The sequence below is a fragment of the Panthera pardus genome, unplaced genomic scaffold (genome assembly GCF_024362965.1).
Source record: "Panthera pardus isolate Hobbes unplaced genomic scaffold, ASM2436296v1 HiC_scaffold_20, whole genome shotgun sequence".
Taxonomy (NCBI): domain Eukaryota; kingdom Metazoa; phylum Chordata; class Mammalia; order Carnivora; family Felidae; genus Panthera; species Panthera pardus.
Window position 1 is genome coordinate 85174866 of NW_026526766.1, and position 17388 is coordinate 85192253.

General features: G+C 48.0%; 1 protein-coding gene across 14 annotated transcripts in view; it reads left to right on the top strand.

The window, feature by feature from the left end:
• Window positions 1-17388, top strand: part of RALGPS1 (Ral GEF with PH domain and SH3 binding motif 1) — a 314360-nt gene that overhangs the window by 78167 nt on the left and 218805 nt on the right. For 13 of the 14 annotated variants that reach the window (XM_053908291.1, XM_053908299.1, XM_053908296.1 and 10 more), the window contains 2 exons: window positions 9089-9210; window positions 12545-12652. In XM_053908291.1, the coding sequence (XP_053764266.1) occupies window positions 9154-9210; window positions 12545-12652 (165 nt within the window). In that variant the 5' untranslated portion in view covers window positions 9089-9153. The remainder of the gene's footprint in view (window positions 1-9088; window positions 9211-12544; window positions 12653-17388) is intronic. The other variant, XM_053908295.1, reaches the window with a different exon arrangement.

A 17388-nucleotide genomic window follows, 5' to 3' on the forward strand; every position in this document is an offset into this window, starting at 1 on the left:
AGGGACTTGCCTTTTTTATTTTATGCCCTTTTATTCAGTTTTTATAATTTCGGCATGCACGTGTATTACTTTTACATAAGAAATTCAGGAAGTCCTCCTGTTGGAAAAGGTTAGGCGCCCCTGGGCCAGACTATGGTTTCTGAGGACAAGGATGGGCCGTGTCCCCTTCTGCCTCCCTGGCTGTGGTGCGTGGGCTGTGGGGACACTCATTCCGCACCTACCACCTGCATTAGCGGATCGCCGCCTGTTTGCGGGGGGCCCTACCTTAGCTCAGTGAACACAGGTGCTTCCCTTCCCCAGGAAGATGCCCTTGTGCTCCTTTTCTCTGGTGTGCTGTTTCACGGGTTTGTCCCTTTTTGTGAGGTCTGCAGACCCTCCACCCCTAAATCCAGCCCCCTTTCCCACACCCTGCCGCTTTCTCTCCTCCACGGGGGCACAGCCGTGGTGGCGCCTCCCCGGCCCACTCTGTCTCCGTCAGCGAGAAGGTGGGATGTCGGAGGCTGAACATCTGGCGGGTGGTTTGGAAGGGCCGGGGGTGGGGGTTGGGGGGCGGTGAACGCCGCAGTGAGTGATGGCATTCAAGTCTGACATGTGCTTACGTGGCCGTGGCCGGGCCTCCCTTTGAAAGCCGCCAGACGCTCCTGCTTGCCAGGAAAAGAGGTCTGGCCGGTTTGGAGAGGGTCAGGAAGAGGTGGAGATAACCACCCTGCCAGCCCGCACAAGGGGGACTTTCTTAGGGGGACTTTCTTGAGCTGCCGGCCCGTGGTCCGGCACCACAGTGATGGTTACCTTGGGGGAAGCCCTCTGGCAATAGGAAATGTGCATGCTGTGGCGGTGTGTGTTTGTGTGTGTGTGTGTGTGTACACATGTACGTACATACACTTACTGCTCCTGAAGTGATGGAGGGGTTGTGGGCAGAACCCTCTTTGCTTCCTTCCTGTTCGTCTTGTCACAGCTTCTGTTCAGGACGGAGGAAGGTGGAGAGCAGCACCGTCCTCTGAAGCGGAGCTCCGGGTCCGTTTCCATGCTTGTCTGCAACATTTGGAAGAGATCACTCTCTTGTAATTGAACATTCCTGGATATGTGTATTTTCTTTGAAACAGCCTCCATACGCTTAGGAAAAAGTGGTTATTCTGCCTTCTCAACAGTGGTCTGCACCAGACTGTCTCGTGTTATTTTCTTGGTTTCCTGAACCTGAAACATTGAAGGAGAATTCTGAAAGTTTGGAAGGAAACCAACATGGCATATGGGATTTTCCTTCTCTCTCCGGGAGCCCACACACAAGAGCAGATTCTGTCATACAGAAACAAGAGATGAGGGATTGTTCTGTGGTTCTGATACAATTGCCACGTTCTTGCGAAGTTACGTCATGAGAATTGCTTTTTCTTCTGCGGTGTTTTGGTTTCCAAGGAGGCATTAGCAGTGTGTGTGTGTGTGTGTGTGTGTGTGTGTGTGTGTGTGTGTGTGTGGTGTGAGAGAGTTGGAGGATGGAAAGATGGGGTTTTGGTGTGATTCGGATTAAAAAGCCAGGCTCAAAAAGCTGGAGCTCTCTCCCCATCCTGCCAGCCTGCCCCTGATCAGCAGGGGCCACAGCCAGTACAGGCAGGTAAAAGTGCACCCCTGAGTTAGTTTCATTAATCTCTTGGTACCTCCATTTCCTCACCTGTGAAAAAAAGTTTGTTAATGCATGGAAATCCTTAGAGCCTGAAACGAAGTGATAGATAGTGGTATGGGAGTCCCTTGAGGCCAAGGGCTGGTCTGATTCCTCAGCACAGAGCAGGGTTTGGGCAGTTTCACCAAGTTTGCTGAACTGATGAGGGAGTGACCAGGGCACAAGACACCGTGGCTGTGGCTGTAGCCTCAGGGCCATCCGGGAAGACAAACTCTGTGGGGGTCCCTGCCTAGCTTATTGGCTGCTGTGTGTTAGGATGCACACGGGCTGGGGTCAGGTGAGGAGGGGGACCTGCCCCCTTGTGCTCCTGGCACACCAGCACCTCAGGGTGCTTTCACGCCCCAATCTGCCTCACTTGCTGAGGGCATCCTCCTTGCCCTCGGCCGCCCTTTCCTTGAAGCGCTCCCACTGGTCCTTCGAGACCCAGCTCAAGGGTGCTTGTCAGTGATGTCTTCTTTGACCCCCAGGGTGAGCCTGTGATCTGTTACAGCATGTGTCCCCGTGAGCAGCTACTTTGGTGAGTTCTCCCCACTACGCTGCGGGGCCCTGGAGAGCAGAACTGGTCCTCCAGCGGGCTGGATGGGTGACGAGTGAATGAATGAACAGCTGAGCAGCGTGTGTAGCTGTTACCCACTCGTGACAGCCCCAAGCTTAGAGGTCATCCTTGGTTCCTCTCTTTTCTTCTCCCCTCCCGTGTGGTCCATCAGCAAGTCTTGTATCTTTCCCTCTGGAACCTACCCCGCCATGTCCATCCCCAACCCCTGTGGCTAGCAGTCTATGCCGTCATCCTCTCCTACCCCAGCTGGCTCCGAGGCTCCGGCTTTGTCTCTTTTCATTCAGTTCTATGCCGAGTAGCCAAAGTGATCTCACAAACAGTAAGATCAGATCCTGTCACTCCCCTGCTCACAGCCCTCTAGTACACCAGAGGGTTCCCACTGCACTCCGGATAAAACCCACACTCCCGCCGTGGCATCAAGGCCCTTCATGCTCTGGCCCCAGCCTGTCTGTCCATTGCCTTCTGCCCACCCTGGTCCATCTGCCTCCATCACAAGCCTGCTAAGCTCATGTGCATCTCAGGGCCTTTGCACTTGCTGCGCCCTCTGCAAAGAACACATGCTGGTTTTTATGGGCTGACTGCTTCCTGAGGTTTCAGTCAAATTTCACATCCTCAGAGCGTCTTTCCTTGACCACCTGGCAAATACCGTCTTCCACCATCTTTTAGTTTTGGGAGACACTTCTCAGTATCTGAAATTATCTCCTTTGTTTCCACATGTGTATTTTCTTTCTTTTTAAATTTTTTTTTTGATGTGTATTTATTTTTGAGAGAGAGACAGAGCATGAGTGGGGGAAGGGCAGAGAGAGAGGGACACACAGAATCTGAAGCAGGCTCCGGGCTCTGAGCTGTCAGCACAGAGCCTGACACGGGGCTCAAACTCAAGAACCATGAGATCATGACCTAAGGAGAAGTCGGAAGCTTAACCGACTGAGCCACCCAGGCGCCCCGACCCATGTGTGTATTTTCTGACTTCTACACTGGAATATAAGTTCTCTGGGAGCAGGGCCTGCTGGTTTTGTGTCCCTTAGTGCCTGGAACAGGGGTTCTGAACCAGGCATCTGTGAATTCGGATGGGAAAAATATGACATCTTTATTTTCACCAACTTCTCACTGAAGTTTAGCATTTCTCTCAGTTACTAACACAGACAATGAGTCACAGTAATAGTAGCACTTGGGACTTTGTCACCAATAAAAATCACAGGTATTTTCATATCACATAATAATTATTGACCTCTTAGAATATCTATACTCATAACTACTTTTAAATTATGGTAGTTATTCAACCTCCCAACGTATCTTGTTATATCATGCAATAATAAAGAAATATATATATTCCCTTACATGGAGAAATATGTTATTGTATTATAAATTATTTTAAAATAGCTATAGTTTAATATAATTGTTTTCCTGGGTAATCCTATGTAGTTGGTTTCCTATGTGATTTTATGCGTTTAAAAATACTTCTATGAAAAGGGACCCAGAGCCTTCACTAGGCTGCCAGAAGGGTCCAAGGCATAAACACGGTTAGAAGCCGTGGCTGGAACAATACCTATGTGAAGTAGGAGCTCGACGAATGAATGGTGCTTCTCTTTCCCCATTCAGATGAGACCCTTGTGTTTTCATGGTTGGGTTTGTGGTGGCGTGGCATGGATGTGGTGTTTCGGAAGTAGCCCTGATCAGGGTCTTTTGGAAAGCCCCTCTCACTACCTGACACTATGGAGCCGGGGTTGGGAGCCAGGCCCGCTGCTGTCCTTTTCTTTCAGACACAGCCTCTGCCTTCAGCCTTTTCGTGCTTCTGCTGCCTTCACACTCCGGCCGACTGTCCCTGCAACCGGGCAGATGCCACCCCCCTACAAGTGAGGGCAGAGTGTCTCAGTTTGGTTGACCAGCAGAGACTGGCATCTTAGCGTCCCGAGTTCCCAGGAGAATCAGGTGGCCACTCTGGTGCAGTCTGGCCTGGGAGGCACAGTCGCCGTCCTCAGGGCCCCTCCCAAGGGGTGGAGAAGCGGTTCTCCGGGAGGGGCCTAGGCCAGGCTGACTCCCTTGATGGGAGTCTGGTCCCCGATGAGGAGTTGGGGCCTGGCCAGGTCTCAGGGACTGAAAGTGGATGGGTGGGGGTGTCCCTGGGCCCTGGAAAGATGTTCTGTTCTGCTTGGTTCTGTTATTTCTTAGTATGTGAAATATCACTTGTCTGAGACATGCTGCCCACGAGTTAGGCTATTTTTGTCCATGGCGAGACTTGCAGGAGTCAGATCTGAAACAAGCGCTCTGTCTTTCTTTCCAGCCCAGGCTGCCCGTGGGGAGCGCAGGGCTAACACGCTGTGGCTGCCGTGCTCTGTGTCCAGGTGGGCCCGAGGGGCGTGCGGTAGGCAGGTCAGGCCTCCGGGAGGAGGAGCTGCACTCAGACACCTGGACTCAGCCTCCGCTGTCCGGTGGCCTGGCATCCACAGCTGGGAACCCCTTTCCCGCAGTGGAGGCCTGTGGTTTCACAGAGCGTGATGCCGTGCTTTCTTTAAGCTAATATTTTATTTGTTTATTTTAGGAAAAAACAATAGGCATAAATGAACAGAACTGTAGGATTAGATTAACACTCACAGTAACCAGTAACTGGGATTGAGTGCTTGGTCTGTGGCTAGCCCGGGCCGAGTGTTTCACATGCATTTTTCTCACAGGGTCCTCATGGGCTCTTGGAGGAGGCCCAGGCGCTGGTGTCGACGGACCAGGGTTTGAACACCCCAGTCCCACTGCTCAACTAGCAGTTGCATCACCTCTTGGTGCCTCAGTTTCCCAGAAGAGTCTCCCCTGCCTGGGGTTGTCGTGAAGACAAAATGAACTAAAAATGTAGCACTTAGCCCAGCTTCGCACAGCTGCCGCTCCCTGCGTGTGCTGCTGTCGGTGTTGGACGGGGGCACCTGAGTGCGCCCCCCCAGCGATGATGGAGAAACGGGCAGAGGTGGTAGCGTCCTTCGGATGGGATGCAGGGGGTGGGCGAATGAACTGTCATGGAAGAGGGCGTGAGAACCAAACGTGGCCTCTGTGTTGAAGGGCTATGTGACTTGAGGGTTTCTGGTGTCGGGTGAGTGGGGAGAGCCAAGGCCTCTGGTTTGGGCTCCATGTTGGGCCCCCCCGGGGCAGACCCGCAGAGTACCAGGCATACTGTGAAAGGACCGAAGCTCACATCAGCCCGGAACTGATGCAGGTTGGATCCACAACATCATCACACAGCATCAGGCTGGCTGTCTCCCATGCCCTCTTCCCCTCGTGACTCTGTCAGGCTTGGGTTGAGTCACTTCAGTATGGCCCGAGCTGATCTGAACAGAGGCCATCCAACAGGCTGGTTGCTTCTGGCATAGAGAGCCTGGCTGGGTTGGCCCCGACTCCCAGTCCGCATGAGTTGGTTTGTCCGGTCTGAGACAGCCCTGCAGCTTGAGTCAGTCTCATGCTGCCTCTTTGAGCTCTTGAGCCTTACTCTCAGCCTCAGTTTCTGGATTTCCCACTTTGAAGTCTCTAGGTTCTCATGGGGTGTCTGTGGGAAGGTCTCATCTGCCTGACTCCTGGGAGGCCTTCCCTTTGCTCCAGACGCGGGTTCCCCTTCTCTCAGTCCTGTCTCTTCTGCACTGGAAATTCCTCAACGTCTTTTTGCTTAATAACCCTTCTCTCGGGGCACCTGTGTGCCTTAGTCGGTTAAGTGTCTGAATCTTGATCTTGTCTCCGGTTTGTGAATTCAAACCCCACGTCGGGCTCTGCCCTGTAAGCTTGAAATTCTCGTTCTCCCTCTCTCTTTTCCCCACCCTTGCTTGTGTACACACGCTGTCTGTCTCACTCTCTCAAAATAAATAAATAAACTTAAGAAAGTAACTCTTCTCTTGTCATGGGCTAACATGGTTTGTTTTTGCTCTTTTCATATTTCTTTGATTATTTCAAAGGGACGTGGAAGGGAGCAGTTAAACATGTGAGTTCAGGGTGCCATCGTGAAACAACACTGGTGGCTGCTGCTTTCATTGTAGTGTAATTTACATACCGTAAAATTCACCCACTCCAAGTGTGTGATTCTGTGATTTTGAGTGAATTTACGGAGCTGCGTTTAACAGTCGTGATGATCCTGTTTTAGAACATTTCCGTCACCTCAGAAAGATCCCTGTGCCCGTCTGCAGTCAGTCCTGCCTCCACCCCAGCCCACCGCTGATGTACTCCTGTCTCTATGAGTTTGCCTTGTTTTGGCATTTCATAAAAATGGCATCCTACAGTACAGTCTTTTGGGTCTGACCTCTTTGACTTAGCATAATGTTTCTGAGGTTTATTCATGTTACAGTTTGCATCAGTATTTCGTTTCTTTATTACTGAGTAGTAGTCCACGGTAGGGAAATATCTCATTGTTTATCCACTCACCACTGGAGGAGCAAGGAGCGTTTAGATTGTTTCCAACTTTTGGCTCTGGTGAATAATCCATGTACATGTCTTTGTGCGGACATATGCTTTCATTTTTTTAAAAGGTAGCTACCTAGGAGTAGAATTGCTGGTCATTTGATAAGCGTCTGTTCAACTTTTTAAGAAACTACCAAGCTGTTTTCCAAAGGAGTTGTACCTTTTACCTCCTACCAGCAAGGTTTAAGGCCTCCATTTCTCCGCGTCCTTGCCAGCGCTTGGTTTTGTCTTTTTCATTATAGCCGTCCTGGTGGGTCTGAAGCGCTGTCTCATTGTGGTTTTGCTTCGCCTTTCCCCATGGCATTCCCCTCCTTTGACATCTGTATGCCTTCTTTTGCTAAAGGTCTCTTGGCATCTCTCACGCAGCTGCCTTCCAAACCTGCCCCAGCCACGGCTCGGGGTCCTGGGTGACCGCAAGCACGGCTCTTCCGAGGACAGAGGGATTGACAAATGGCGGTTCTCAGCCCGTCCCCTTTCCCTGCTGGTGAAAGAGGAGTTTGGCCTCTGCTGCTCAGTTTTTCCTCTGAGGAAAAACTTTGCCGACCTGTGCTTTCCCCCCCTTCTCTTTTGGTATAAAAATTATCAAGCATTCAGAAAAGTTGAGAGACTAGTGCAGTGAACGCCTGTCAATAGATGTCAGGCGTTAGCATTTTGCCATAGTTGCTTTATCTCTACTTCAACTCATTTTGCAGACTGATCGGAAACTAAATTGCAAACTCATTTTAGCCCTGAATTCTGCCACAGCGCATCGCCCGGACAGACTTTCTCCTACTTAATCTCCCCACTGATACTGTCACGCCCCAGAAAATTAATGGTAATTTGATATCATCTAAAATATCCGTATTCAGCTGTCCCTGGCTGACCCCCAAATGTCATTTATAGCTCAGACTGGTTCTTCTCAGCGTTTGGGGGAGGAAAGGTGGGAAGGCGGACCGCTCACAGGCTGTTGCTCAGGAGGAGATGGTTGGCGAGGAAGATGGCGGAGAGGTTGTGAGGGAGCGGCCATCGTGGCTTTGGAGATGGGGGCGGACGGAGCCTGCAGCACCCTTGGGCGCACGGACCTTGTCGGGCGTGCGACTCTGTTCTGTTCCGAAGCGCTGCTCTGTGATGAGCCCTGGGGCTGAGGCTCCAGCAGGTCACAGGCAGGGTCGAGATCTTTTCCACCCATCTCCAGACGATCTTCCCCAGTGAGCTTCAGGCGAGACCTTGCTCTCCAGGGTGGGTTTTCTCACGGGCACCGCAGACTCAGCATATATCCCAGATTAAATTCATCATCTTCTTCACAGATCTGCTGCACCACCTCTGTTCCTGCCCTCGATGGGGGACACGCCGTCCTTCTGGCACCTCAAGCCAGACACCGTTCACCCTCAGCTCATCTACCCCGATCACCCTTCCCCATCAGTTTCTGTTGATTTTCTGTCTCTGTTGTCTCCCAGTCTGTCTCCTCTCTGACTCTACTGCAACAACCTCGCTTAGCTCAGGGGACTTTCATCTCTGGCCTGAATAAATGCAGTTGGCTGCTGGCTGGTACCTGACCTTCTCCTTTCCTTCCCTTCTTGCACCCTCCCTACTCTCCTGGTCACTTTCCTGCTAAAGAGCAGGTGGTGGCTGCAGCTCCGTGTCGTTGACTGATGTGATAAATGCCCTCCTAGAGGCATGTACGCGTTGGCACGAGAGCATCTGGTTCTGGTTCCAGTGGTCCAGGCTCGGTAACCGGAGGAAACGACATTTGAGCAGGGTCTTGAATGATGATGGGATGGTGGGGCTGCGTGACTAGAGGCCCCAAAGCATGAGTTACTTAACCTCTCTGTGCCTCAAACTCCTCACACCTAATGTGGGAGCGATAGCACCTACCTGAGGCGGTTGTGAGGGTTAGGTCATGTACGCAAAGTGTGCGGCATGGGGTGAGCGGTATGCGAATATTAGCTGTGATCACATTATTACTGATGAAACGGTCTTGTGCACAGGGAAGCACGGTAGGAGCGGTTTGTACTCTTTCCCTGCTTTCTTTGAAAACAAAGGTCACAAACTCTAGTGCCTGAGAGGGCCAGGCATGCACCCAAATGGTTGCACAGCCCAGGTGCCGTCCGGAAGGCACTTGCTCCAGTGCGGGGGCAGCTGTCGCTCAGCTCCGCTGATGCTCATCAAGTAGCAACGTGGGCCCAGTACTGCCAGGTATTCTCATTTTCAAGAAAGGCTGGAAATCCATAATTCCATGTGAAGCTTTCTAATTAAATGTTGTTGATGAATTTTAAAAATACTAAAACCTGTACAAGCCCAAGAAACGATGTCTGTGGGTCATACTTAGCCTGTAGGCTGCTGGCTTATAAGCTTTGTTTATGAAGGTCTCCCCCAGGGTCTAGCACAGCTCCCCCTCCAGGGTGGGTTGAAGTTGGGTTTGAAGCTGGTTTTTATGAGCCCCTTTTTCCTTGTAGGACTTCTCCAGACAGGTTATGTCACCGACGGAGGCTGCCCTGAAGCTCCCTGTGGCCCGGAGACTATGTACAAGAGGAATGGTCTGATGGCTAGTGTGTTGGTCACCTCCGCCACTCCACAGGTACAGGGGCTGTGAGAACTGGGGCATTTGGGGGGCAGGGGGAGTCCTTTCAGCTGACCTAGTCCCCAGCTAAGTTGTGGGCAGCAGGGCAGCAGGGCTCCGTGAATACCACCATTTTTAGCGCTCCCGTGGCCCCTGGCCACACCAGGCGTGAGATGTGGGAGGCGGTCAGCCCTGAGGATCAGTGTGTTTTCTGTGGTGCTTCTCTTCAAAGATAAACTGTCACCTGCCCGGTCCGGTCATAGCAAGTGCCACATTCCATTTTGGTGGCAAGATGGGATCAGATCTTTCCCAAGAAAAGCTGCTGCCGATTATAAATAAGTCACACATTCCAGAATGAAGTCAGACAGAAGTGCTTCCAACTGGCTCAGTGTTCTTATTTGCCTTATTCAGTAGGAAATGGCTGCAAGGACTGGTGGTCTGAGAGTGGCCTGGGCGGGGGCTCCTGCCCTGGGGGTTTGGGAGCTTGTTTTCCAAGTGCCTGACGGGAGAGAGGCGTGCTAGGAGGAGCGGGTGTCAGGCCCAGGGATGCCACCTTGCCGAACGTGTAACGCGTGGCTCCTGTGACAAGCTGGCAAGGGAACACTCAGCGTGGTGAGCTTGTAAGTCCCTCACGGTTGAGCTGGGCTTTTGAAACGATCCTGTGTGATCAGCTAGAACTTCACAGGAACCAATTCGTAGCTTAGAAACCTTTGAAAAAGTCTCTATTTTGATCTCTGCCTCTGAAAACACACTTGTGAGTACCTTTTCAAATTCCCTGATGGTGCCGGTATAGATTTGAATAAAGTCCCTGCATTGTCATCAGCACCAGCACTGATGTATTTGGAGCAGCACTGGGTTAAGTAAGGCCCCCTGTGTGAGTGTGTGTGTCTGGGGCAGATGTAATGGGGTGTTACAGGGAAGTTACAACACCTGAGGTCCCAGGAGTGGACTGTGTTCGGTAACTGGAGGAATCAGACTTCTGTTTGCATTCACAGTTTACGTTCCATCTCGAGTAGAGTTTCTTTCTTTTCTGATCTCTGTGTGTGTGTGCATATATATACACCTACATATACCCTTGTACGTATATACTATGTGTAGGTACGTCCATATGTATATGTGCACGTGTGTGTATATGTGTATCTGGAACATGGCAAGTACTCCATAGTTAGTGAGTGAAAGAACACATGTACTCAATTGGTTTTGGTGACTGAATGACCCCACACACATACACCCCATAATTCAGCGTGTATGCCACACCAGGCCCTTGCCTTGCATGTTCCACAGGCATTCTCACACTAATCCTCACACTCACCCTCACCCCCAGTTTCTAGATGGGGAAACCAAGGCAGGAGGGGAGGACTACACTGGCTCAAATCACACAGCTGGTCAGCAGTGGGTGGGGATTCGGAGCCAGGCTTCCGTGACTCAAGCCAGTGCTCTTAACCACAATGACACTACACTGAGGAAAATCACTTAGCCTGCTTTCTGGAAGGTGGTTGAGGAAGTGCAGAGTGATTTACCGGTAATCACCTGCTCAGGCAGGGTCTGTGCCTAAGACTGAGGGGCGGGACAGACTGCCAATTCCAGAGGCACTTGGGATTAGTGTTTGTTACTTTTCAGAAGTTAAGCACAGATTCTCCTCAGGGGAGAATGTCCCATCAATTCGTGGAACTTTTTGTTTTAGTTAAATTTTTATTTTAATCTTTGTTCATATTTTTGAGAGAGAGAGAGAGAGAGAGACAGAGAGAGTGTGAACAGGGGAGGAACAGAGAGAGAGGGAGACACAGAATCCGAAGCAGGCTCCATGCTCTGAGCCGTCAGCACAGAGCCCGACAGGGGGCTTGAACCCACGACTGTGAGATCAGGACCCGAGCTGAAGTCAGACGCTTAACCGACTGAGCCACCCAGGCGCCCCATTCATGGCACTTTTAAAGTAGCCATGTCCACCCCACCCACGCCCCTTGAATCGGCGTCTCCGGGGGAGGGGGATTCTGCCAGCTGCTTTGTAAGCTTCATTTTATATAACCCGTCCCACAGTCCTGGGGAGTAGGTCCAGCAGCTCTGTTTTACAGAGACGGGGAGGTCAGGCAGCGGCTAGTGCGGGGCTGGCATCCCAACCAGGCCTGACGTGAGAGCTCTTAACCCTACGATGTGCTACTTCAGGTCACCTCAGGCTTCTGGGTACTGTAACCTCGTTTGTAGAACGTTCAGATGACACAGGCCTGTTGGAACCTACAGGTTGGAGTTTCTGCGCTTCCTTTTAACCTCACATTTTCAGTTGTTGACTGGTGGTTTCCCTCACTGGCCTAAAAACACTCCAGTTTCCAGTAAGATTGCAAGGTTTTTCCAGATATAGCCATTTTGGAAAGAGTGAAATAAAGAAGAATTAATAAAAGCATGTTCTCTAAATCCCGGTCCAAGATATTGAGGTTAATGGAAACCACAAAGTCCCTCTTCATGGGTTGAGACGAATAAAACCATTTACGAATGGGCACAGTTTTTGGGTGGTAAGCTTGATTGGTTCCCCAAAGTAGAATTTGATGAAATTAAATAAAATCTAAGAGAAGGTACGTTCAACATTCTGGGATCCCCGCAGTGTTGGGTTTCATGAAACTGGCCACATTTGGGGAGTTTTAACTTGCTCTTTTATGGGAGACACTTTCTCTACATGCAGGGCCCAGGGTGTTCTTAACGAGGGGCTCTACCAAATAGAACTTTCGGGCCTGTCTCCAAAGCCAGTTGGTTACGTCTCACCTCATCAGCTAGCAGGCTTTGAATTTCAAGTGTCCCCTACATGAAATAAGCCTTGAGGGCCAGTTTAATACTTTGTGTAAGAATTTCCTGCAGTGACTTCAAGAAAAAAACAAAGGTGAAACCAGGTGATGTTTGAAAGACGTCATAGAACAGACGATTGCCTCAGGCCTCCTGAGGTGTGAAGGCCCGCTTCTCTCTGAAGGAAGAGTGGGCTGAATCTTTTTACCCCACCAGCTACACAACGGGCTGGAGGCAGTCTGGGGTAGTGATTGAGGGGGGATGCGTCTGGCCTCACATAGATGCAAAACTAGGTTCATCTCCTGGCTCTTCAGTTTCCTAGCTGCGATACCTTGGGGAGGTGGCATGGCCTCTGCTTCCTAATCTGCAAAATGGGAATAAAAATAGTGTGTGCTCAAAGAGTTCTCAAGAGAATTAAATAAGAGTATTTGTATGGAACAGGGCAAAGCAGCGAGCAGTAGCAGCTTTTGTCCCTGCATGGTTCTGTCACTCTCGTGTCCTCGGTTCTGGGTGTGGGGGCCAGTGATTCTGGGGTCAGCCCGACTGCTCAGGTGGTACCCTCTCTCCCTGTCCTCCACAGGGCAGCAGCAGCTCAGACTCTCTGGAGGGCCAGGGCTGCGACTATGCCAGCAAGAGCTACGATGCCGTTGTCTTCGATGTCTTGAAAGTGAGTCCCGAGGAATTTGCTGTAAGTAATACGACAGCTGTGGGTGTGTGGACACCAAAACAGTGTGATGAGGGTGGGGGGCAGCGAAAAGTTCCTCCGGTTGGAAACAAGCCAAATGCCCCATAATAGGGACCATGGGATAGAATATTCTTTTTGAAATGCCAAGCAGCATTAAAAAGGATGCCGTCAATCTAGAAATTAACCACCTTGGAAGTCATGCGCAGTATATATGGAAAGTAAGTGAAAGGAGCAAGTTATGGCACAATTAATAGAGAACGGTGCCGTTTTTAAAAAGCATGTACAGCACACACACGATTTATATTTGTGTAGGAAGAGGTCTAGATCTGATGTTTACATAGTCCTAAATATCTGGATATAAATAGCCAAACGTTATTTACTGTAGTTTCTGGTTGTAGGGTTCTGGTTAATTGGAATTTAGTTTTTCTTCTTTTTCTTTATTTGTAAATTGTACATTTTTACAGTGACTGTTTTCTACAATGGTAGAAAATAATATTTTGTAATAATAAAGTTTTTAAAAATTGTTTCTTCTCCAACAAGTGTGTCTGTGCTGCTCTGAGGGGCAGAGTTGGCTCCTTGTTTCGCCAGGACTTGGTTTCTTCCTTTTGTACTTTGAGGGTGAACAGTATATTGTCCCTGGGGTGACGTTGGGCCTCATTGCAGGTACTGTCCCAGGGCAACCCTAGAAGTGTCTCCCGCCACGCCCACTCCTCCCTGTCCCCCTTGCCGGACCAGGCTTTGTGCCCTCCAGGGTGCTGTGGGAGCGCACTGGGCCGCATCTCATCATTCTGCCATTGTCGGCCTCCGCGTTTATTTTGTGCCTTGCTGAGCCTGGCACATGGGTCACCTCCTTCAGCGTAGCCAAGGGATCATATAAAAACCTGTGTAAAACTCTAGCAGCTGCCTTGTAGGAGAATGAGACCCTGTGTTCCTCAGGAGGCCTCCAGTGCCCCCTGGGGTCTGGCCAAGCCTCCTCTCCTGCCCCCATCTCCGCTCCCCAGCTAGACCTCTGCTCCTTCTTTCTAACCCAGACTCACCTGGCATCTCCCTGCTGCAGGGCCCTGCACGTCCTTTCCTTCCCTCCTACTGGCTCTTCTCTACCTGTCTCTGTCTCTGTCCTTGGACTGAAGTGGCCTCTCTCCATCACTCTCTTTTCCCTTACCCTGCTCCAGCTTCTTCAATTTCTCATTACTACCCAACATTTCACACCATAGAATAACAGTTGTGCTCTGTCTCCTCCACCAGAATAGAAACTCTTTAAGGACAGGAACTTATTGTGACTTGTTCATTGCTCTTTCCAAGGTGCCCAGAAGAGTGCCTAGCTCATAGTAGGTAGTCAGTGAATACATGTTGACTAAAAGAATTCAGTCTTCAGAGTAACCCAATGAAACAGAATTATTAGCTCCTGATTTTCTTTTTTTCTTTTTTTTAATGTTTTAAAAAAATTTATTTTATTTTATTTTTTTAGTTTTGAGACAGAGAGAGACAGAGCCTGAGCAGGGGAGGGCCAGAGAGAGAGGGAGACACAGAATTTGAAGCAGGCTCCAGGCTCTGAGCTGTCAGCACAGAGCCCAACGCGGGGCTCAAACTCAGAGACTGTGAGATCATGACCCGAGCTGAAGTCGAATGCTTAACCGACTGAGCCACCCAGGCGCCCCATTTTTCTTTTTTTTTTTTTAATGTTTATTTATTTATTTAGAGAGAGAGAGGGAGGGAGAGAGAAAGCATGAGCAGGGGGAGGGGCAGAGAGAATGGAGACAGAATCCCAAGCAGGCTTCGTGATGTCAGCATGGAGCCTGATGTGGGGCTCGATTCCATGGACCGTGAAATCATGACCTGTTAGCTCCTGATTTCCTAATGAAGAAATGAAGGATCTAAGAGATGATTTTTTTTTTTTTTTTTTTTTTTTTTTTTGCCTGGATCACATAGCCAGGTGTGGGCAGAGCCAGGTCTAAAACCTTCATCTGCTGACTATTCAGCTAATGCTGGACCGTGATAATAAGGGCAACTCCTATTTTTGAACACCTACCATGTCTAGGTTGTAACACTAAGTGTTTTACGTGTATTATCTAATCGACTTCTCACATCAGCCTTATACATTAGGTGTATTTGTTATTCCCAGTATACTGATGAGGAAGTCAGTTCTTAAAGAGAAAAGTCACCTCTTCACGCAGATGGTAAGTGTCACTGTCTATCTGGGATTTAAAACTAGGACTGGCATTCTTGACCAGCACTATCCAACAGAAATATAATCTGAACCACACGTGCAATTTTATTTAATTTATTTATATATATGTTTAAAACACTTTAATTCCAGTATAGTTAGCATACAGTGTTATATTAGTTTCAGGTGTACAATATAGTGATCCAACAGTTCAATGTATTACTCAGTACTCCTCATGATAAGTGTCCTTCCCCTACTTCACCCATCCCCCCCCCCCGCCCCCCAGCAAACCGTCTGTTTGTTCTCTATAGTTGAGTCTGTTTTTGCTTTGTCTTTTTTTCCCCTTTATTCATTTGTTTTGTTTCTTTAATTCCACATATGAATGAAATCTCTGACTGACTTACTTTGTTTAGCATTATACTCTTCAGATCCATCCATATTGTTTCAAATGGCAAGATTTTATTCTTTTTTTATGGCTGAATAGTATTCTTTTGTGTATTTATACCATGTGTTCTCTATCCATTCATCTGTTGATGGACAGTTGGGCTGTTTCTTTAATTTTGGCTATTGTAAATAATGCTTCAATAAACACAGGGGTGCACATATCCTTTGAAATTAGTTTTCTCATATATTTTTTTTAATGTTTATTTTTTGAGAGCGAGAGAGGGGGGGGAAGAGCAGAGAGAGGGAGAGAGAAGATCCGAAGCAGGCTGTTCACTGACAGCTCGATGCAGGGCTCAAACTCATAAACTGAGAGCATGACCTGAGCTGAAGTCAGACGCTTAACCAACTGAGCCGCCCAGGTGCCCCAGTGTTTTCATATTCTTTGGGTAAATACTCAGTTGTGTGGTTACTGGATCATAGGGTAGTTCTATTTTTAATTTTTTGAGGAACCTCTGTACTGTTTTCTACAGTGGCTGCAACAGTTTGCATTCCCACCAACAGAGCACAAAGGGTCCTTTTTCTCCGTATCCTTGCCAACATTTGTCGTTTTCTCATGTTTTTGATTTTAGCCATTCTGACTGGTATGAGGTGATACCTCATTGTGGTTTTGATTTGCATTTTCCTGATGATGAGTGATGTTGAACATCTTTTCATATGTCTGTTGGCCATCTGGATGTCTTCTTTGGAGAAGTGCCTGTTCATGTCTCCTGCCCATTTCTTAATTGGAATTATTTGGGTTTTTGGTGTTGAGTTGTATAAGTTCTTTATATGTTTTGGATACTAAACCTTTATTGGATATATCATTTGCAAATATCTTTCCCCCATTCGATATGTTGTCTTTTAGTTTTATTGATTGTTTTCTTTGCTGTGCAGAAGGATTTTATTTTGTTGGAGTCCCAAAAGTTTATTCTTGCTTTTGTTTTCCTTGCCTCACAAGACATGCCTAGAAAAATGTTGTTATGGCTGATGTCAGATAAATTATTGCCTGTGCTCTCTTCTAGGGTTTTTATGGTTTCAGTTCTCACATTCAGGACTTTAATCCATTTTGAGTTTATTTTTATGTATGTATGGTGTAAGAAAGTTGTCCAGTTTCATTCTTTTGCATATGGCTGTCCAGTTTTCCCAACATTATTTGTTGAAGGGACCCTGATTTTTTTTTTAATGTTTATTTATTTTTGAGGGAGAGTGAGGCAGGGCTCAAAATCACAAACCATGAGATCATGACCGAAGCCGAAGTGGTATGCTTAACAGACTGAGCCACCTAGGCTCCATGACTGCCTTTTTCCTACTGCATGTTCTTGCCTCTTTTGTCAAAGATTAATTGAGCATATAATTATGGGTTTATTTCTGTGCTTTCTATTGTGTTCTATTGATCTGTGTATCTGTTTTTGTACCAGTACCACACGGTTTTGATCATTACAGCTTTGTAGTATAACTTGAAATCTGGAATTGTGATACCTCCACCTTTGTTTTCCTGTTTTAAGATTGCCTTGGCTATTTGGGAGTTTTTTTGTGGTTTCATAGAAGTTTTAGGATTGCTTGTTCTAGTTCTATAAAAAATGCTGTTTGTATTTTGATAGGGATTGCATTAAATCCGTAGATTGCTCTGGGTAGTATGGACGTTTTAACAATACTTGTTCTTCCAATTCATGGGCTAGTGTTGTCTTTCATTTCTTTCATTGGTGTTTTATAGTTTTCAGTGTACAGGTCTTTTACCTCCTTGGTTAAGTTTGTTCATGGGTATTTTATCATTTTTTGGTGCAATTGTAAATGGGATTGTTTCTTAATTTCTTTTTGCTGATTTATTATTTGTGTATAGAAATGCAATGGATTTTTGTACATTGATTTTGTATCCTGCAACCTTACTGAATTCATTTCTCAATTTTAGTAGCTTCTTGGTGGAGATTTTAGGGTTTTCTATATCACATATGCAATTTTAAATTTGCTTGTAGCCACATTAAAGAAAGGAGTTGAAATTATATTTTTATTTTTAATGTTTATTATTATTTTTAAAGTTTATTTATTTATTTTGAGAGAGAACATGAACAGGGGAGGGGCAGAGAGAGAGGGAGGGAGGGAGGGAGAGAGAGAGAGAGAGAGAGAGAGAGAGAGAGAGAATGAGAATCCCAAG